General features: G+C 45.1%; 1 protein-coding gene across 1 annotated transcript; it reads left to right on the top strand.

Annotated features, from left to right (window-relative positions):
- Positions 1-322: 322 nt before the first annotated feature.
- Positions 323-22,005, top strand: LOC106566687 (transketolase). Its single transcript, XM_014134967.3, has 14 exons — positions 323-688; positions 2,497-2,614; positions 4,125-4,238; positions 6,429-6,526; positions 13,612-13,803; positions 13,927-14,045; positions 14,821-15,017; positions 15,216-15,380; positions 16,479-16,635; positions 17,259-17,389; positions 19,297-19,380; positions 19,533-19,626; positions 20,115-20,237; positions 21,389-22,005. The coding sequence occupies exons 1-14, from the start codon at positions 582-584 to the stop codon at positions 21,574-21,576; spliced, it is 1,887 nt and encodes a 628-aa protein (XP_013990442.1). The 5' UTR covers positions 323-581; the 3' UTR covers positions 21,577-22,005.
- Positions 22,006-22,428: the final 423 nt, after the last annotated feature.

Raw genomic sequence — 22,428 nt, 5'->3', positions numbered from 1 at the left:
CAAAATGTGTAGAGTTGTAGGAAGTTGGCTGTTTCCCCAACAACAACAAAATATTTCTGACTAATACTCTACCAATGGAGACCATATTATAGGTAATTACCTACAGTAGACCTGTATGCAATCATCCACTTTCCCCTGGTCTTTGACAGCACTAGCAGAGAGTAGCCTTCTACATCTCAACATGGCCGGCCCGCTGCTGTCCCCTGGCCCTGCGGTAGGAGCGACAGTGTGGAGAGGCCTGTGACGCGTAGTGGCGACGGGGGCGTGGCAGTTAAAGTCCAATCCACTTGGCCTTGGCAACTCCACCTCCCCATTTCGTCCATGCGTAACTGTTTGGGATGTAGCATACTTCGCAGTGCTACATACGCACCCTCCCTCTCCCTCTCTGTGTTCGTTGAGCCCGTGTGCTGTCAATCTTTTTGCTCTAGATTAGCCATATTCAATCATAGGTTTACTAACACGCCCCTCTCTCTGTCATTCTCTCTGACTCTATCCCCCGCACATATTTCCTAGTCTTGACCCTGATATTGTTCGTACAGTATTTAATTTTTTAAGTGTATTTTTGACAGAATTGCGCACAGATGGAGGACTATCACAAACCCGACCAGCAGACTCTGCAGGCACTTCGGAACGTCGCCAACCGGCTCAGGATCAACTCTATAAAGGCTACAACTGCTGCAGGCAGCGGGTAAGCGCCATGCTTCAATGCTTTAATGCTTTAAATTCAAAAGAAAAATACAGTTGTAATATGAGTTGTCCATCCGTGCAGGCTATGTGATGGGTTTACATGCGTAATAGCCATGGCTCGGACATTGTATGCCCATTTTATGCGCATATTACGCATTGTTCCAGAACAGGCTACTACTATTCTTAATTCTACCCTTTCAATGCCAACCATTTGACATTAATCACTGACATGTCTTAAATGTGGGATGTCAACCATGCAGATACCACATAGATAAAATATGCAGAGATAACATTGTGAACTTTTGTTAATAATGTCGTAGCCTCTTACGTTCAAATAGACTAGGCTACTCGAATCAGGTGCATTATTTCGATTGTACAGTATCTTAATGCCCATTTATTTTTTAATGCATTTTTTGAGAGCAAACCCATTCATTATGATTCAGTAAAGAATGGGTCGTTACGCGTGGTGGCGACGTGGGCTTTTGAGTATGTGGAATGGATCCGCGTCCGCCGCAACTAAAGAGACCGCGCTCGTTCCTGGTGCTCCTGAGTAAATTCAGCCTCCAGTGCCCATCCTCTTCGCAGAGCGAAACGTCAGGCTACCTCGACCAGGACAATCACTCCCCGGCCAATGCGCTCCCCTTTCAATTCATATTTTTCAGGCTTGTCCTTGGTATAGGGGTAGAATAAATGTTCTTTATATTTTGAGAGATTAATTCAGTTGTTTTTCTTATTTCTTTTTTTATTACAGTATAGTTAACAGCTCAAATAAAATATGCTATTGACGCATAATAACCACAATGTCTGAGGATACTTTTAATAAATATGTATACTTCCACCTCAACAAATAAGTCCAAGGCACAATTAAACTATACCTTTTTATGTGTTCATTCTTTCATCTGTTCATTGTTTATTTCATCCAATCAACATTTCGTTTATTTTTTGTGTCTTTTTTGACCACCTTTCCGTTTCAGGTTGATTTAAAACGTTTCCGTTTCTGGTGGGTACCAGGCACCTGTGTTATTGTGACATATTACAACAGGCATGCTCTGTTTGGAATCTCATATGTTATAGATTCTTTAAAAAAACGGTTTAAATATTGTTGTATTTTGCATTTAACCTCAAGCATGGAGTTTTGGCAATAAAGGAGAAAGGAGTGTATTTGTGGTCTGCTATAATACAACTTTAAAGTGCAATGGAATGATCACAATGCTGTCCTCCAGCTCATTGCTTGAGGAACTGTCTAACCTTGACTGAAGTATGGAAGAGGGTCTGCCTTATCTAACAGACAGCAGATTGATTGTTGTGAATTAATTCACTAATGGGAAGTCAAAGGCAAAAGAGGGAAAATAACACGTTTCACATGCATTGAGTGTTAAAGCTTTATCACAACATTAAGGTTACAGTTGGCAGACAGACTAATATAGGCTAGCCCCTGCACTAAATGAAGAGTGAATATCAGCGTTCAGGTCTGGATGATCAAGTTCCATTCAAGATGGATTTGTTTCCTATAATGACATCACAGGACAGTGTCTGTTCAGTACTTTGTGTGTGTGTGTGTGTGTGTGTGTGTGTGTGTGTGTGTGTGTGTGTGTGTGTGTGTGTGTGTGTGTGTGTGTGTCTGTGTGTGTGTACTGAATATATGGGAGGGCAATGAAATAGTCTATAGTAAACTGATTGTAGGTCATTTATGGTGAGTGTGTGTGTTTATACTTTCTTGCTCTACACTGCAGTGTCCTGAGCGCATGGTGTGTGTATGTGTCAGTCAGAGCCCTGGTCTGACTCCCTGTCCTGTCTTCTGCCTTCCAGACACCCCACATCATGCTGCAGTGTGGCAGAGATCATGTCTGTGCTCTTCTTCAACACCATGAAGTACCGCCCTGAGGACCCCCGCAACATCAACAATGACCGCTTCGTCCTCTCCAAGGTACCACTCTAACCCTGTCTAGAAATAGAATTATTATTGACTTGAATGGGGATTCTATTTCTATGGTCTAGAGACCAGAGGTATTCAACTCTTACCCTACGGGATCCGGAGCCTGCTGTTTTTCTGTTCTACCTGATAATGAATTGTACACACCTGGTGTCCCACGTCTAAATCAGTCCCTGATTAGAGGGGAACAATTTAAAAATGCAGTGGAACTGGCTTTGAGGTCCGAAGTTGAGTTTGAGGGGTCTAGACATACCAGTCTCATTCCCCTGCCTTAATCAGTCCTGTCAGCCAAATCCATGTTCACCTCTAAGGTCAGACCTACTGTAGCAGCCCTGCCTCTTCCCTAATGGCCTCATTGGCCTCAGATACAGTTTAATCAAGTTTGTCAGTCAATCAATCAAAAGCTCTTTTTACGTCAGCAGTTGTCACAAAGTGATTATACAGAAACCCAGTCTAAAACCCCAGAGAGCAAGTGACGGAGAAGCACAGTGGCTAGGAAAAACTCCTTAGAAAGGCTGGAATTTAGGAAGAATCCTAGAGGAACCAGGCTCTGAGGGGTGACCAGTCCTCTTCTGGCTGTGTCGACTGGAGATTATAAGAGTACATGGCCATTAAGGCCAGATCGTTCAGTAGATTGAGAGAGGGGTTAGGGCCCTTAGCAAGCACTAGGGCATTGTATCAAACTAATCCCATTTTCAAAAAACAACCTGATGAATGGATGGACAGTTGTATATTCATAGGATTTTAACCAGTCAGATTGCATTGGCCAGTCTGTGCTGGGAAGAGCCAGCCATATGATTAGAGTTCTTAAAGGCCCAATGTAGAGTAAGCCTGTAATCTGGGACCTGGGATCCTTTAGTACCACGCTTCCAAAACCTTTTCACTCATGCCCCCCTCATGCCCCCCTTTCATCATTGGGGAATATCCCGCATCAACGTTAGCTGAGCTAGATGGTCAACTGGACATTTCTGACAAGTTATAAATAGCTCTCTATGATTGACTTGACGAGGAATATTACTGTTGCACTAACCAATTTTGAAATTGCACCTTGTGCATTATATTATTACAACTTTCAAGAGTAAATTCAAAGCCTGACTGAGTTCCACAGTTTGGGAACCACTGCTTTAGGAGACAGACCAGGAGGCGTGAACGTAATCCTATTGAGACTACTGGAGTTGAATTCATTTGGAGGTATGGAAGGAAGAACCTTTGGGATGTTCCCAATCCCAGAACTGAAAGTGGTCCAGGCACAAAGTGTGATATTGTATGTGAGAGTGTAACATAGGGAATAACAGCTCTGCTATGAAAGGTGGTTGTAGTAAATGATTGAAGTGTGCTTGCATTAGCTAGCCTCGTTGTGTGTGTTCTGTCTGAATGTGGTCATGTCTGTGTGTGATGGTAACAAAGTCTCTTTCTACTTCTCAATGAAGTCTAAGAGTGACTTGTATCTGTGAGACCGTTCTCTCTCTCTAACTGTGTCCCTCTCGCTCTTTCTCTCCTCCAGGGTCATGCGGCCCCGGTGTTGTATGCAGTGTGGGCTGAGGCAGGCTACCTGAAGGACAGCGAGCTGCTCAACCTCCGTAAGGTCGACTCCATCCTGGAGGGACATCCTGTTCCGGTAAGAACAGGAATAGGAAGTGGCCTATCAATCCACAAGACACAACCCTGTTTGGTCCACAAATAACCTCTTAACTCCATTAACCCAGAGTGTCACTCTTCCACAAGCCTGGTTTATCTTTAGCCCTTTGTTCCTCACCAACCCGTTCATCCACTACCGCTTGCTACCTGTGGTCTCTTATGAACTACAACTAACAGGGTCAAATTTGTCCTCATTTCCAAAGCCAGACATGTCCCTTTTTCAGGGCACTGGTATTCCCTTGTTGGAGAGAGGAAGTCCGAGCACACAACACCCACTATGTACTGTGGTGTAGACTGTATGTCACAAAGATGTGTTTGTGTGACAGAGACAGGCGGTCCCAGGCCCTGTGTCTGAATGTACAGTAATTTCACTGTAATGCCATGCTCTGTTCACACACACAAGTAGCCCACTGATTCCCTCAACTAAGATTCAGTGCCTATTCACCTAATACTTACACATTGATTTGCCCTGTTGAGCAGTTACCATGAGCACTGAATTAATGTGTATGTTTAGGAAGTGTGTTTGAGAGGAAGTGTGTGTGTGTGTGTTTTGTGAAAAGTATCTACCTCAAATACCTTCCACCTCTACACATTGATCTGGTACTGGTACTCCTTGTATATAGCTCCACATTGATCTGGTACTGGTACTCCCTGTATATAGCTCCACATTGATCTGGTACTGGTACTCCCTGTATATAGCTCCACATTGATCTGGTACTGGTACTCCCTGTATATAGCTCCACATTGATCTGGTACCGGTACTCCCTGTATATAGCTCCACATTGATCTGGTACTGGTACTCCCTGTATATAGCTCCACATTGATCTGGTATTGGTACTCCCTGTATATAGCTCCACATTGATCTGGTACTCCCTGTATATAGCTCCACATTGATCTGGTACTGGTACTCCTTGTATATAGCTCCACATTGATCTGGTACTGGTACTCCCTGTATATAGCTCCACATTGATCTGGTACTGGTACTGCCTGTATATAGCTCCACATTGATCTGGTACTGGTACTCCTTGTATATAGCTCCACATTGATCTGGTACTGGTACTCCCTGTATATAGCTCCACATTGATCTGGTACTGGTACTCCCTGTATATAGCTCCACATTGATCTGGTACTGGTATTCCCTGTATATAGCTCCACATTGATCTGGTACTGGTACTCCCTGTATATAGCTCCACATTGATCTGGTACTGGTATTCCCTGTATATAGCTCCACATTGATCTGGTACTGGTACTCCCTGTATATAGCTCCACATTGATCTGGTACTGGTACTCCCTGTATATAGCTCCACATTGATCTGGTACTGGTACTCCCTGTATATAGCTCCACATTGATCTGGTACTGGTACTCCCTGTATATAGCTCCACATTGATCTGGTACCGGTACTCCCTGTATATAGCTCCACATTGATCTGGTACTGGTACTCCCTGTATATAGCTCCACATTGATCTGGTACTGGTACTCCCTGTATATAGCTCCACATTGATCTGGTACGGGTACTCCCTGTATATAGCTCCACATTGATCTGGTACTGGTACTCCCTGTATATAGCTCCACATTGATCTGGTACTGATACTCCCTGTATATAGCTCCACATTGATCTGGTACTGGTACTCCCTGTATATAGCTCCACATTGATCTGGTACTGGTACTCCCTGTATATAGCTCCACATTGATCTGGTACTGGTACTCCCTGTATATAGCTCCACATTGATCTGGTACTGGTACTCCCTGTATATAGCTCCACATTGATCTGGTACTGGTACTCCCTGTATATAGCTCCACATTGATCTGGTACTGGTACTCCCTGTATATAGTGTAGCTCCATTCTTGTGGATTTAATTGTATTCCTCTTGTGTTACTATTTTATTTTTTAGCATTTCACGGGATAGTCTACACCAGCTGTATTCGGTGCATGTGATGGTGATGGTCATGTGCGTGCCGGAGACTGAATGTGGGTGTGTTATGACTGAGTAGTTCATCTTTGTTCGCAAATAAATGTCTGTGCAATGTTTAACTGCATCATTTGTGTAATGTTTAATGAGTTTGTGTAATGTGTGTTTGATGGTGTAATGCATGTTTATGCATGTTGTGTGTACTGCGACGTGTTTGTGTAGTGTCTTAACATTTGTGTATGTTTACGTGTGTTAACAGAAGCAGCAGTTTGTGGATGTGGCCACCGGCTCTCTTGGACAGGGTCTGGGTGCTGCCTGTGGGATGGCCTACACTGGGAAATACTTTGACAAGGCCAGGTGAAATACCATTCTCTCACACACACACACACACACACACGCACGCGCGCACACACACGCACACACCTCGGTACATAATATGGAGTTTAGCACATGACTCCGTTAGATGCTTATCACCCTTCTAAGTTCATACTTTAGTTGTGTGATCATACGCTGTCTGGCTAAACCAGAACACAGGCAGATCGACCAACACAAAAACACAAATAATGACATGCATTGGGAATATACAAAGGGGAATATGCACAAGGAAATATGTGCAATTAGACAAATCAGACACACCTACTATGAACATACACAGTGATACTTTCCAACACATAGGCATAAAGAGACCCATTCATAGACAAAGCTTGCATGTACACAATACACACATTTATACTGATGGTGCACACTGCAAACAGTAAGTAGATCTGACGTTTCACCTCCTGTCAGGAGAGTAGATGCAGGCTGACAGCCATAGCTGATCTTGTATGTAGTGTCGTGGAGACAGGCTGGCTGGCTGTTTCATCACTGAATATGGTTTGGAAGCCAGCGTCTTTGTTGTGAGAAACGAGGTCTGTTCTAGAACGGCCACGTGGCAACACTGGCAAACAATGGAGCCTGGAATGCTGTCTATGGCAGTCTGCATATGACAAGCAGATTCACCTTCATATCTGAATAAATATACAAATCTATAACAGTAGAATAGCTGGGCTGTACTTTGGGGTTAGGGAAATACTTTAAAATGGTTTGTTAGAGATACTGTGATTTTTGTTGTTGCTATTCTCTGGTTTCATTTTTGGTCCGTATAACAGAGCAGTCTGACGTATAATGTATACGTGTGATGGGTTGGTTGCGCCTTCTCTGCATTTTGTGTTCAGTCAATTTTTCTGCTCTAATAATCAGGGCTGCGAGAGAGCCGCCATCTTCTCCCTCTCTTGCTCTTAACCTCACCTCTTCTTTTCTCTCACTACTTCCCCTTGCTCTCTCCCTCTCTCTTTTGCACTCTCTCTTCCTTGCACTCTCTCTCACTCGCACGCTCTCGCCTGCTCTCGCCTGCTCTCGCCCGCTCGCTCTCTCTCCCGCTCGCTCTCTCCTGCTCTCTCTCCCTCGCACTCACTCTCTCCCACTCTCTCCCTCACACTCACTCTCTCCCACTCTCTCCCTCACACTCACTCTCTCCCACTCGCTCCCTCACACTCACTCTCTCCCGCTCTCTCCCTCGCACTCACTCTCTCCCACTCTCTCCCTCACACTCACTCTCTCCCTCGCACTCACTCTCTCCCACTCTCTCCCTCACACTCACTCTCTCCCTCGCACTCACTCTCTCCCACTCTCTCCCTCACACTCACTCTCTCCCTCGCACTCACTCTCTCCCACTCTCTCCCTCACACTCACTCTCTCCCTCGCACTCACTCTCTCCCACTCTCTCCCTCACACTCACTCTCTCCCTCGCACTCACTCTCTCCCACTCTCTCCCTCACACTCACTCTCTCCCTCGCACTCACTCTCTCCCACTCTCTCCCTCACACTCACTCTCTCCCTCGCACTCACTCTCTCCCGCTCTCTCCCTCGCATTCTCTCTCCCACTCTCTCCCTCACACTCACTCTCTCCCTCGCACTCACTCTCTCCCACTCTCTCCCTCGCATTCTCTCTCCCACTCTCTCCCTCGCACTCACGCTCTCCCGCTCTCTCCCTAGCACTCACTCTCTCCCGCTCTCTCCCTCCCGCTCTCTCCCTTCTGCTCTCTCCCTCCCTCCCGCTCTCTCTCTCCCGCTCTCTCCCTCCTGCTCTCTCCCTCCTGCTCTCTCCCTCCCTCCCGCTCTCTCTCTCCCGCTCTCTCCCTCCTGCTCTCTCCCTCCTGCTCTCTCCCTCCCTCCCGCTCTCTCCCTCCTGCTCTCTCCCTCCTGCTCTCTCTCTCCCTCCCGCTCTCTCCCTCCTGCTCTCTCCCTCCCTCCCGCTCTCTCTCTCCCGCTCTCTCTCTCCCGCTCTCTCTCTCCCGCTCGCTCTTTCTCCCGCTCGCTCTCTTTGGCTCCCTTCTGCTCTCTCCCTCGCACTCACTCTCTCTCTCTCTCTCTCTCTCTCTCTCTCTCTCTCTCTCTCTCTCTCTCTCTCTCTCTCTCTCACGCTCGCTCAGTCTCTCACCATATCCCTCTCTCTCTCTCTCTCTCTCTCTCTCAATTCAATATCAATTCAATTTAAGGGGCTTTATTGGCATGGGAAACACGTTTACAAAGCAAGTGAAATAAACAATCAAAATGAACAGTAAACATTACACTCACAGAAGTTCCAAAAGAATAAAGACATTTCAAATGTCCTATTCGGTTTATATAGAGTGTTGTAACGATGTGCAAGTAGTTAAAGTACAAAAGGGAAAATAGATAAACATAAATATCAGTTGTATTTACAATGGTGGTTGCTTCATAAAACCATTTGTCATTGTTGTTAATTTTCTTCGGTTTTCTGTTTGTCATTTTTAGATTTGATTGGGAAGCTGAGAGGTCAAATATACTGTTTAGGTTTTCTATTGCCAAGTTTACACCTTCACTATTACAGTGAAATGTTTTGTCCAGGAAGTTGTCTAGAAGGGATTGAATTTGTTGTTGCTTAATTCTTTTTTGGTAGATTTCCATACTACTTTCCTTCCATCTATAGCATTTCTTAATATTATTCAGTTCCTTTGGCTTTGATGCATCATGATTGAGAATAGCTCTGTTCAAGTAGAGTGTGCTTTTGCTGTGATCTGATAGGGGTGTCAGTGGACTGACTGTAAACGTTCTGAGAGCGTAATACTCAGTCAGTTAGAAAAGCTAAGGATAGCTTTTTCAAACAGAAATTTGCTTCCTGCAGCACTAATTCCAAAAGGTTTTGGGCACTGTAAAGTCCATGGAGAATAAGAGCACCTCTTTCCAGCTGCCCACTGCACTGAGGATATGAAACACTGTCACCACCGATAAATCTATGATAATCGCTCATTTCAATAAGCATTTTTCCACGGCTGGCCATGTTTCCACCTGGCTACCCCTACCCTGGCCAGCATCTCAGCACCCCCCACTTCTTCTTCATCCAAATCCAGAGAGCTGATGTTCTGAAAGAACTGCAAAATCTGGATCCTACAAATCAGCTGGGCTAGACAATCTGGACCCTATTTCTAAAATTATCCACCTAAATTGTTGCAACCCCTATTACTAGCCTATTCAACCTCTCTTTCATATCGTGTGAGATACCCAAAGTTTGGAAAGCTGCCGCGGTCATACCCCTCTTCAAAGGGGGAGACACTCTAGACCCAAATGATCACAGACCATTTAGAATCCCACTGTACCTTCTCCACTCTGCAATCTGGTTTCTGGGCTGGTCATGGGTGCACCTCAGTCACGCTTAAGGTTCTAAACGATATCATAACCGCCATCGATAAAAGACAGAACTGAGCAGCCATCTTCATCGACCTGGCCAAGGCTTTCGACTGTCAATCACTGCATTCTCATCGGCAAACTCAATAGCCTTGCCTTATCAAATGACTGCCTCGCCTGGTTCACCAACTACTTCTCAGATAGAGCTCAGGAGAGTTGTATGGCATTGAAGCTCGTCTGGAGGTTAGTTAACACAGTGTCCAAAGAGGGGCCAGAAGTATGCAGAATGGTGTCGTCTGCGTAGAGTGGATTAGAGAATCACCAGCAGCAAGAGCAACATCATTGATGTATACAGAGAAGAGAGTCGGCCCGAGAATTGAACCCTGTGGCACACCCATAGAGACTGCCAGAGGTCCGGACAACAGGCCCTCCGATTTGACACACTGAACTCTATCAGAGAAGTAGTTGAGAAACCAAGGCTGTCGAGTCTGCCAATAAGAATGTGGTGATTGACAGAGTCGAAAGCCTTGGCCAGGTCGATGAATATGGCTGCACAGTAATGTCTCTTATCGATGGCGCTTATGATGTCGTTTAGGACCTTGAGCGTGTGTCTCAATACTGCCCCCGATCCCCAAAATAATGGTGTTCCAAAAAAGATCCAGTCGCCAGAACCACAAATACAAATTCCAGACACCATTGCCCTAGAGCACACAAAAAAAACTATACATACTTTGGCCTTAACATCAGCGCCACAGGTAACTTCCACAAAGCTATGAGTGATCTGAGAGACAAGGCAAGGAGGGCCTTTCTATGCCATCAAAAGGAACATAAAATTCGACATACCAATTAGGATCTGGAAAAAAATACTTGAATCAGTTATAGAACCCATTGCCCTTTATGGTTGTGAGGTCTAGGGTCCGCTCACCAACCAAGAATTCACAAAATGGGACAAACACCAAATAGAGACTCTGCAAAAATGTCCTCCGTGTACAATGTAAAACACCAAATAATGCATGCAGAGCAGAATTCGGCCGATACCCACTAATTATCAAAATCCAGAAAAGAGACATTAAATTCTACAACCACCTAAAAGGAAGCAATTCCCAAACCTTCCATAACAAAGCCATCACCTACAGAGAGATTAACCTGGAGAAGAATCTCCTAAGCAAGCTGGTCCTGGGGCTCTGTTCACAAACACAAACAGACCCCACAGAGCCCCAGGACAGCAACACAATTAGACCCAACAAAATCATGAGAAAACAAAAATATAATTACTTGACACATTGGAAAGAATGAACAAAAGAACAGAGCAAACTAGAATGCTATTTAGCCCTAAACAGAGAGTTCACAGTGGCAGAATACCTGACCACTTTAACTGACCCACACTTAAGGACAGCTTTGACTATGTACAGACTCATTGAGCATAGCCTTGCTATTGAGAAAGGCCACCGTGGGCAGACCTGGCTCTCAAGAGAAGACAGGCTATGTGCACACTACCCACAAAATGAGGTGGAAACTGACCTGCACTTCCTAACCTCCTGCCAAATGTATGGCCATATTAGAGATTACACAGATCCACAACGAATTTGAAAACAACCCCGATTTTGTGACCTGTTGCCACAAGAAAAGGGCAACCAGTGAAGAACAAACATCATTGTAAATACAACCCATATTTATGTTTATTTATTTTCCCTTTTGTACTTTAACCATTTGCACATCTTTACAACACTGTATATATACATAATATGACATTTGTAATGTCTTTATTCTTTTGGAACTTCTGTTGTTTACTGTTCATTTTTATTGTTTATTTCACTTTTGTATATTATCTACTTCACTTGCTTTGGCAATGTTAACATATGTTTCCCATGCCAATAAAGCTCCTTGAATTGAATTGAATTGAATTGAATTGAGTGTTTCTCTCTCTGGGAATGAGTAATTAGTGAGTGCGTGTGCTCCAGTGCTCAGAACAGCTTGTCAAAGTGAGCTACTGTAGCATCCAGCCCCAACCGTGACTTGTCTGTATGTATGACTGCTTTAATTAAAGCAATCTTCCTATTACAGTCTGTGACCCCAAAATCCACAGCCCTACATGCATTTGCCAGGGTCCCAGATAAAGAAACTGTTCTATCAGTCAAATGAGTGAATGTCAGATACACTTAGCAGGAGGATTAGCCAGTGAAAATGCCACATCATTACAGCTTTAAAGCCTCACGCTTACAGTACCCTGTTTAATTCACTGTTTATTTGATTTAGTAAATGGAGAGTTTCAATATGATTATCCATGCTTTAGCTAAAAAAAAATAAAGGAAGAACTTAAAACAATTTGGCGCAGGTTCAGGAGGGCGTTTTTTAAGACATTTCCCTTTCATTGGTTCTATGTAAGCCAGACCAGCCTGAGGGCTCAGTGTGAGGTGTCAGTATGATGTGTTCTCTTCTCACCTCTATAATATTCTTACCTGGCGAGAGGAGAGAGGGAATGAATGAATATTGGTTCATCTCAATTATGTACCTGTTTTAAATCGAAGCTTAAATTATAGGTTAAACTGCATGGTTATCCTGGCACATGTTGCGAGGGGCACCCAAACCCCGGCCTTATCCGGCCAGTGTTTTAGACCTGCAGCAGCCCAGTAATCCCTCAGAATGTGTAGGATACGTTCCCCAGTGTGTGTTGTTTTAAGCCACACACACACTCACTGATATGCACATTTGAAGGGTTACCTCAGATCCCCTCCTCCATCACAACTTTTGACTTAATAAATAGCACTTTAAACAGTGTCATTCCTCCACAACAATAGAACAGTCATTTATCCATTCATATTTACATTTTTACTTTTTCCCTTCATTACCGTCTAATTAATGAGCTATATAATCACCATTATCATCAACTCATGTTATAGCAAGCAGTCAGTCAACACACTAATATTGTATCATATAACATCATGTAGCCAATTAGATTGTGTTGATTTGATTCAAATTGAATTGCAGCTCAGAGGTTTAAACAGTGTGTTGGTGCAGGGAAGTCTGTCTTTGTGTAGTGAGAGGTGCTGCGGCGAGAATAACCGGGAGAGGGATGTTAAGTGGGATCTGGACCAGGTGTTTTGTGGATCCCTCTCTGGGCTCTGGAATGCTTTTTTCCCCCGGGCGGTCTGGCTCGGAATGCGTGCCATAATGTGCCATGTCTCAGTCTATCTTCTCGCTTTAATGACAATGTGTCTATTTGAGTGGAAAGCTGTCAGACCCTGTTACCATGCAGGATGATTGGAGCTCCGAGCCAAGGGTGGGGCCAACGGTTCCTGTTCGCTCTGTGCGGGGAGGGAGGCTCATTTTGAAGATGAAGGGAGGGGGTTGTGTGGAAAATGTTATTCTGCGAGGGGAGGCAATTGTGAGGGAGAGATTATTGTTCTGCTCTGTTGTGTTGCGTATCATCACGTTAGCCATTAGGTGGCAATCAAGTGGCAATGAATTGAAAGTTGTAGATTAGTCATTTATATTAGTCATAACTTTACTTGTTTATTACTTTTTATGAAAGCTTGGCAGCTGTGATGTTGCAAGCCTCTAATTGCCCCTGTCTGTCTGTCTGTCTGTCTGTCTGTCTGTCTGTCTGTCTGTCTGTCTGTCTGTCTGTCTGTCTGTCTGTCTGTCTGTCTGTCTGTCTGTCTGTCTGTCTGTCTGTCTGTCTGTCTGTCTGTCTGTCTGTCTGTCTGTCTGTCTGTCTGTCTGTCTGTTTTTCCCTCTGTCTGTTTGTCCTTCTGTAGCTACAATGTGTACTGCCTGCTGGGTGATGGGGAGATGTCTGAGGGCTCTGTGTGGGAGGCCATGTCCTTCGCCTCTTACTACCAGCTGGACAACCTAGTGGCCATCCTGGACATCAACCGTCTGGGTCAGAGTGACCCAGCTCCCCTGCAGCACCATGTGGATAAGTACCAGAAACGCTGCGAGGCTTTTGGGTGGGTACTGGGAGAAAGCCTAGAAAATGTGTGGACTAGAGACCATGATAGTGGGCCTGAGCGTGTAAATTACTCCCACCAGGTACTGGCACCAGTAAATTAAGTGTGTGTGTGTGTGTGTAGGTGGAATGCCATCATTGTGGACGGGCACAGTGTAGAGGAGCTGACCAAGGTTCTGAGCCAACCCCGTCACCAGCCCACCGCCATCATTGCCAAAACCATCAAGGGCAAGGGAATCTCAGGTACCTACAGAAACACACACACATTTCTACAGGTACCCAATCCCATGCTCCTCTATATGTACATGTACTGATACACTAGTACAGACAGGTACACCCAGAGACTAACCAAGCCCTAATACTATGCCAGCAGCAGCGCCTTTCATGCATACACAAATGTAGCTGCACAGCTTCATTGTGATACTGACAGACTCCCTTCTACCCTTCACATTCAAACATATCTGTAGTGCTCGGGAACTGCTTTGTCATGAATACCTACTACCAGACCACACTAATCCTAAAATCACAAAGGTTTAGTCTGTGCCTGTCCCTTAAAATGGGTAAAGTCTAATAGACCCAACTCAGCCCTCCTGTCTTTTCTATGAAGGGCACCTAAACCTGTGGTAATCTAGGCAGTGCTTTAGAGTGTCTGCTGCAGCAGCCTAGTAATCACTCAGAATGTGTAGTATATACTCAGATCACTGGCCTTTGTCTGCCTATTGTCATAAGCATATGGCTTTTGAAGTGGAACCCTGACCTGTAGAATGGTCTTTGATGGCCACACGTGTAAGGCTTTGTGATGAGAGAGAGGAGTGTTGAGCAGTATGTAACTTATGACATTTTGATACTGATATCATGTCAAATAGATATAAAACAAAAGCAGATTTCCTCCAATTTTTTCATTGCTGACATACTAAAGGCGTATTTGCTATGCGTGAGGTAGTGTGCCATCTCTGATAAATGTCTGTCTGTGTGTGTCTCTGTCTGTATTTCATCATGTTCTCTGTGTGTGTTGTAGCTGCAGAGGACAAGATGGGCTGGCATGGGAAGCCCCTGCCCAAGGAGATGGCTGAGGGGGTGATGAAGGACATCCAGGCGCGCATCATGAACACCACCAAGCGCCTGTACCCCGCTACGCCCACCGAGGACTCACCGCCAGTCAGCCTGCGCAACGTCCGCATGCCCAATGCACCCAACTACAAACTCGGAGAGAAGGTGTGTGTGCGCCCGTGCATGTGTGTACTTGACAGAAAGAACAAGAGCGTTTGAGAGAGATGCTTTAAGCCCTAGAACAAGACACGGAAAATGTATATTGACTTGCTCATGACCAAGACAGATGGCATGAATGGTGGTGGGCTGCTATATTGAACTGTGTTTTTAATGAACTAACCCATTGGTTGTGTTTGGCTGCAGATTGCCACGCGGAAGGCCTATGGCATGGCTCTTGCTAAGCTGGGCCGCTACAACGAGCATGTGGTGGCTCTGGATGGAGACACCAAGAACTCAACCTTCTCTGAGCTCTTTAAGAACGAGCACCCCGAACGCTACGTTGAGTGCTACATCGCTGAGCAGAACATGGTGAGCTCAGCTGACACCCAGTGGCACATATCTGACCTGAGTCTAGGTCTAGTAGGGTGAACAAAAGTGTACTGATCACAAAATCTTCAAAAAAAGTTTAAAAACAAAACAATTATAAGCTGTTGTTGATAGCACTATGTGACGTCAACCCAAAATGACCAAAGTTCCATCCAAACCATTCATACTGTAGGCCTTCGTCTTTGTATTTGAACGACTGTAGAATGACAAACACGCAATTCCACTTTATCCATCACTATAGTCTAAAGCGTCTTTTTCTGCTTCTTTCCACCCTCATATCTAAATGATTCACCTCGGACACACACAGTGTTACCCCCTCACTTCTAGGGCATGAATCCTTCTACTCCTCCTGCCTGGTTGCCTAAGAGACCAGGTACCGTATCCACAAAGTGTCTCAGAGTAGGAGTGCTGATTTAAGATCATTTTGGCCTTTTAGATCATAATGAATAAGATTGGACAGATCCTAGATCAGCATCTACTCTGAGACGCTTTGTGGATATGGGCCCTGACCTCCTCATCATTAGTAGTGTCTCTGCAGGATTCCAGTAGAAGTTCTTTGAGGCATCATTAGTAGGTTTAATGAAGCCGTATTGTGGCCTGTGACTCATTGTGACTCCCACACAGACAATGGAGGAGTCAAATATAGTTCTAATGTTATTTAGATGAATTAATTACCCAAGTCATGCTGTCACATCAGATATGGATATTGTTAAGGGATTGGAGCATTTAATGCTCTGTTGGCTTTCAAGTATCTTGTTTGTCAGTGACAACAATGATGCAACAATGATGCTCTAATGTATTTTATTGAGTAAAAACTCTCACTGACAATGATTGTTTTAAACTACTCACACAGGCCCCATCCCCTTAGCTGGGCCTCATGGGGAACAGGGGAAAGGGCTTTCTCAGGGCTAACAGGAAATGAAATGGCTCAAACATCATATTTCTCCCATATGAATTGAAAGATGATGGCTCCCTTCTTTTGTGTCTAAGGAATGTGAGACACTTTGGCCAGAATTTGAGAACACAAGTTACTCAGGCTTTTACTCTCCTTTACCTAACCTCTCTCTCCTCTTCTGTCAGGTGAGCATTGCGGTGGGCTGCGCCACGCGGGATCGTAACGTGGTGTTCGCCAGCACATTCGCCACCTTCTTCACACGTGCCTACGACCAGCTCCGCATGGCTGCCATCTCCGAGAGCAACATCAATCTGTGTGGCTCCCACTGTGGCGTGTCCATCGGTCAGTCTGCCCACTGACCTTTGACCACCCCCCCACCCCTGGTGACCTGTCTGTGTAGTGACCCGTGACTTCCTCACTGTGATCCTAACCTGACTTAGCTCTCAGCGCTTGTTCCTCTTGGACCGATTCAGCCCACTGCAGAAGACTTGTCTCACTGTCACACAGTGTTAACACAGTGCTTCCCATAACACTGTTTAGTCGAGGAAGGTCTTTGTCTTCAGTTGGTTTCGATTGCAAATTTTTGTAACACTCTTGTAGTGGGTTGAATCGTTTCCTTGTAGTTGGCCTCATGTCTTGTAATCCTGTATTATTTCCTGAATCCTGAATTTTGATTTTGTTTCTTCACATCTTCCGTCCATCTACTACTGTATCAGTGTGGCTCCGGCCAGCACTCGTTTCCTCCCTCCCCCTCTCTCTCTCTGTGTCATGGAAGTGGTGGTGGCAGGGCGGCCAGGTTTCCTTTTGGTTCCTCAGGTACATTGCATGCCCACGTCGACTCGCCCCACTGAACGCATGCCAGTCCTGTAGCTTTTACTTTTAGCCGCCCCATACACCCCAAATGCTATTGTTTGTGACTTGCATGCGTGTTTGTGTGTCTACGTGTGCATGTGTGTGTGTTCTAGGAGAGGATGGACCTTCTCAGATGGGCCTTGAAGATATTGCCATGTTCAGAGCCATTCCCACGGCAACTGTTTTCTACCCTAGCGACGGTGTCTCCACTGAGAAAGCTGTGGAGCTGGCTGCCAACACAAAGGTACCCAGCACACAGGTTGACATTTATTGTCATGAGTTTTGTCCTGGAGACAGAACTGAGTGATTTCCTCTTAGATAGGCCGGCAGCAAAACCTAAACCATATTGTAGTTATATTGTAAATTGCTATATTGTAAAAATTAATGAAAACAAATATGTGCATTTTGGTCTTAATTTAAGGTTAGGGTTAGACAGAGTTAGCAGTGTGGTTATGGTTTAATTTAAAATCTGATTTGATCAATTCCAATTTTATTTGTCACGTGTTGAATACAAATACTTAATTATGAGCCCTTAACCAACAATGCAGAGTTTTTGAAAAAGTAAGTAAGAAAAACTTGCTAAAAAAAATTAAGGAAATATAGTAACACATTAAAATAACAATAACGAGGCTATATACCAGGAGTACCGGTACCGGGTCAATGTGCAGGGGTAGGGGTTAGTCGAGGTAATTGAGGTAATATGTACATGTAGATAGGGGTAAAGTGACTATGCATAGATAATAAACAGAGAGTAGCAGCAGCGAGAGTGTGTGTGTGTGAAAATTGTTAGGGCCTGGTATAGAGGTCCTGGGTGGCAGGAAGCTTGGCCCCAGTGATGTACTGGGCCGTACGTACTACCCTCTATAGCATCTTGCAGTCGGATGCCAAGCAGTTGCCATACCAAGCGGTGACACAACCAGTCAGGATGCTCTCGATGGTGCAGCTGTATAACTTTTTGAGGGGCAATAGGTGTTGTCGTACCCTCTTCACAACTGTGTTGGTGTGTTTGGATCATAATAGTTCCTTAATGATGTGGACACCAAGGAACTTGAAGCTCTCTACCCGCTCCACTACAGCCCTGTCAATGTGAATGGGGGTGTGCTCAGCCCTCCTTTTCCTATAGTTCACGATCAGCTCATTTGTCTTGCTCATGTTGAAAGAGAGGTTGTTGTTGTCCTGGCACCACACTGCCAAGTCTCTGACCTCCTCCCTATAGGCTGTGTCATCGTCGTCGGTGATCAGGCCTACCACCGTTTTGTCATTTGCAAACTTAATGATGGTGTCGGAGATGTGCAGACAGGGGTGAACAGGGAGTGCAGAAGGGAGTGCAGAAGGGGACTAAGAACACAGCTGACTAAGAACACTGTCTGGCCCTCCAAACCTGCTTAATGGTCTTACTCACATCGGCTACATACAGTTATGATCACACAGTCTTCCAGAACAGCTGGTGCTCTCATGCATGGTTTCGTGTTGCTTGCACAGAAGCTAGCAGAGAAGGCATTTAGCTTGCCGGGGTTTCCATTTATAATTTGGGAAGTTTGCAAGCCCTTCCCCATCCTACGAGCATCAGAGCTGGTGTAGTAGGATTCAATCTTAGTCCTGTATTGACGCTTTGCCTGTTTGATGATTTGTCAGAGGGTTTATCAGGATTTCTTATAAGCATCCGGATTAGTGTCCCGCTCCTTGAAAGCGGCAGCTGTAGCTTTTAGCTCAGTGCAGATGTTTCCTGTAATCCATGGCTTCTGGTTGGGATTTGTACTGTACGTAGGTCACTGTGGGGACGACGTCGCCGATGCACTTATTAATGAAGCCGGTGACTGATGTTGTGTACTCCTCAACACTATCGCATGAATCCCGGAACATATTCCAGTCTGTACTAGCAAAACAGTCCTGTAGCTGTGACTTTGTGGCTGTGCCAGCTAGTAACCACTCTGCAGAGCTGCCTCCAGAACAATATTTGTGACAAAAAATACTAACCTGCACCCAGAACCCTCTCTATCACATCTGCCTCATGCTATGTGCTCACTTTACAATATCTTTGGTTCACACAGCTGCTGAGTATGGCTGAGTCGCTGTTTAATAAACCTGTCTGATAAATGACAAGGTAATGAAAGTCCAGAGGCTGAATGACATGTTTCATCTCTGTTTCAGGGTGTGTGTTTCATCAGAACCAGTCGCCCAGAGAACACCGTTCTTTACAACAGCAACGAAGACTTCCATGTGGGACAGGCAAAGGTATGGAGACAATGATATATGAGATGTACTATACACAATGACTAATGAAAGTCTTACAGTATATCACTTTCTTATAGTACTAACATGCTTGCTAAATCATTTGAAATAGAAATATGCCTAGATCATAGAAACCTCCATCCCATGTCCGTCAGGTTGTGTACAAGACCAACGATGATTATGTGACAGTGATCGGCGCAGGCGTGACCCTACATGAGGCACTGGCAGCTGCTGAAATGCTAAAGAAAGGTACAGAACAGTCATTACATAGATCCTTCACTGGAACTCAATATTCTATATTCTACGTTGGCTGCAAAGAATGTGCTCGTCACCCAGGGACTGATGGGCATCAACGTCCTCCGAGTAATGCACGCACACACATGCACACTCATACTGTGACTTTGTTGTAACGTCATCCGAATAACACACGCATGCACACACACATGCACACTCATACTGAGACTTTGTTGTGAGACTTGTCCCACTAAGACATTGGACCATTCATTATGATCTGGGGTTAAATGCCAAGAGTGGTGGCTGATGGTGGCACTCTATTAATAAGCATGTGCACCCCAACAACAGAGTTAGAGTACTTCTTGTGTCTGTCTCTAGCACTGTAGAAGTCTGTTGATTCATTTCTGTTTATCTGGTGTTGGCTGAATAGATGAAACACCATAGTTCGAACTGAATAAATTTGTACTACGAGTATTGTATAACATGCTCTGTTTCTCTCTCAGAGAGGATCAACATTCGAGTGATTGATCCTTTCACCATCAAGCCTCTGGACTCCAAGACCATCATCGAGCACGCCAAGGCCACCAGGGGCCGCATAGTCACAGTAGAGGACCACTACTATGAGGGTGGGTACTCTGCACACGCAGTCTGCTTTCTGAACTCAGGTTATCTTATTCCAGTGGAATACAATATATGAGGTATGAGTTTAGGGTATGCAGTTGAGGTATGCAGTTTTAGATAGTTATGCAGTTGCGAGACATTCATGTGATTTGTATCAGTTCTTAAATCTCTAAGCCTGCGGACTAATTAGTTCTCTGAAATTGCCAAGTGTCAAGACTGCAGTATTTGAGCATGTGCAGGAAGAGAAGAGACAATCAACCCTCAATGTTTTTTACTTTCAGCTCTGCTCTGGCCATTGGGCTTTCACTGACCTAGATAACAGCAAGTCCAAAAATGTGTGGGTGTTTATTTTGGCACAGTTGCCTTATTTGTCCCTTGGTATTTATACTGTCTGTTGACGGAACTAAACAAAGAAAAGAATAAGCACAGCCGTGCCACAGTCAGCATCTTAACATTAACTAACCTCCAACCAGCAGAAGCCATGCCCTGACAACCTCCAACCCCCACCCCCATTCCCTGTCTACACATGAGCATGAATAGTGCATTATGACAGGTGTGCATGCACGGGCGACGTGGGGGGGCTGGGCGTCCACTCAAAGCCATAGGGGGTGGGAAGACGGTGTGTGGGGGAGAGGAAGGGGGGAGGCTGTGATAGGGGGCTTAGAGGGGGCTATATGGAGAGGCCCAGTCTTCAAGGACCCCCATTGTGCAGATGGCTACTAAAGTAGAATGGGGGAATGCCCTCTCTCGCACCCGCCCCCCCTTCGCCACCGCCGGCCTGATGGTCAGTCAATGAGAAGGTGGTGGCAGGCCTGTCAGGGAGGATCAAGACTCAGTGGGCTGTGGAGGTGACAGTGTTACAGTGTCAGTGGGGTGGAAGACAAAGACGATGTATAGATCGGACTGACTGGCCAGCTACTGTACACTCTGTACAGCACAGTGGGGCTGAACTGCACAAACAAAGACAGCTCAGCAAGACAGGCTCAAAGGAGTTAGAGGAGGAGAGCGGATGTGACATATGGAGTCTTAGGACAAACTTCTGCACAAATACTAAGTCCCAGAAAATAGAACTCTGCACTCTTGCATTTCAGGTTTTATTTAGTTGTAAAAAGGCTATATAAATGTGATTGACTGACATGTGGTTGTAATTCTTTAGGTGGCCTGGGGGAGGCGGTGTGTTCTGCCGTGGTGAATGAGACCGGCTTCAACGTGCACCGTATGGCCGTGGCCCACGTCCCCCGCAGCGGCAAACCCACCGAGCTCCTCAAGATCTTTGGCATCGACCGTGACGCCATTGCACAGGCTGTCCGCAAGATGCTCAGCAGCTCCGCCAACGCCAAGTAGACCACTACCAACGCCACTGCAACATGCCATTGTCATGGAACCGTCAACCCGAGAGCACTTCTGGCAACACCCGCTCTCCGAGAATAAGAAGTATGAATCAAAGGATTCTAAAAAAGCAAATATGGTATTTCTGTTAACTGTCATTGATGTGGTTTTGACCCTTGACCCATTGAGTTGGCCCCTTGTAAGTTCAGTACCCCACTCCCCCACAATCGACACCATCCCAGAGAAAGTCATGAGTACTGCTGTAGTCTGAGTGAGGTGAATGTTTTTTTGAGAAAAAAAATTGTCTGATTCTCTCACATTTTGATGCGACACACCCTGTACCCCACGTGTGTGAGTGGACATGGGTCTGGTGTAGAGCACTGTTTTTAGCCCCTCATCCTGACTGGGACTTCACACCAATAAAGGAATGGTTTCTTCACACCCCTCCAGTCTGATAGTTGTTTCATACGTATTGACTTTCATGATTTCATGTCCATAATCAAATGCCATCATACACACACCTACAGAGCATAGCCTACATGGCAACACACAGACACAGAAGGAGACAGAATGCAATCTGACAGTCATCTATATGGCCGTCACATAACTCTTACAGAATTTCCACATGGACGGGGATATTGGAAATGTAGTCAAAGTCTACTGGAGGACAATTTATTCTTAACTAAGCCAAAATAATTTATAGCTGAATTGATCTATTACAAAAATAAAGCAAACTAAATGGAATATGGAGAAAAATGCACCACAATCTTCCTGAATCTCCAACACAGGAACGCTACCAAAAATAATTAGCAGAAACTCGTTACTAAAGAGAGTCATCCATGATTCTCCGAAAGATATTTTAAAAGA

The sequence above is a fragment of the Salmo salar genome, chromosome 13, assembly GCF_965601325.2.
Source record: "Salmo salar chromosome 13, fSalSal1, whole genome shotgun sequence".
NCBI classification, from domain to species: Eukaryota; Metazoa; Chordata; class Actinopteri; order Salmoniformes; family Salmonidae; genus Salmo; species Salmo salar.
The sequence above is the reverse complement of the archived record's forward strand: the minus strand, read 5'-3'. Positions and strand labels throughout refer to the sequence as shown.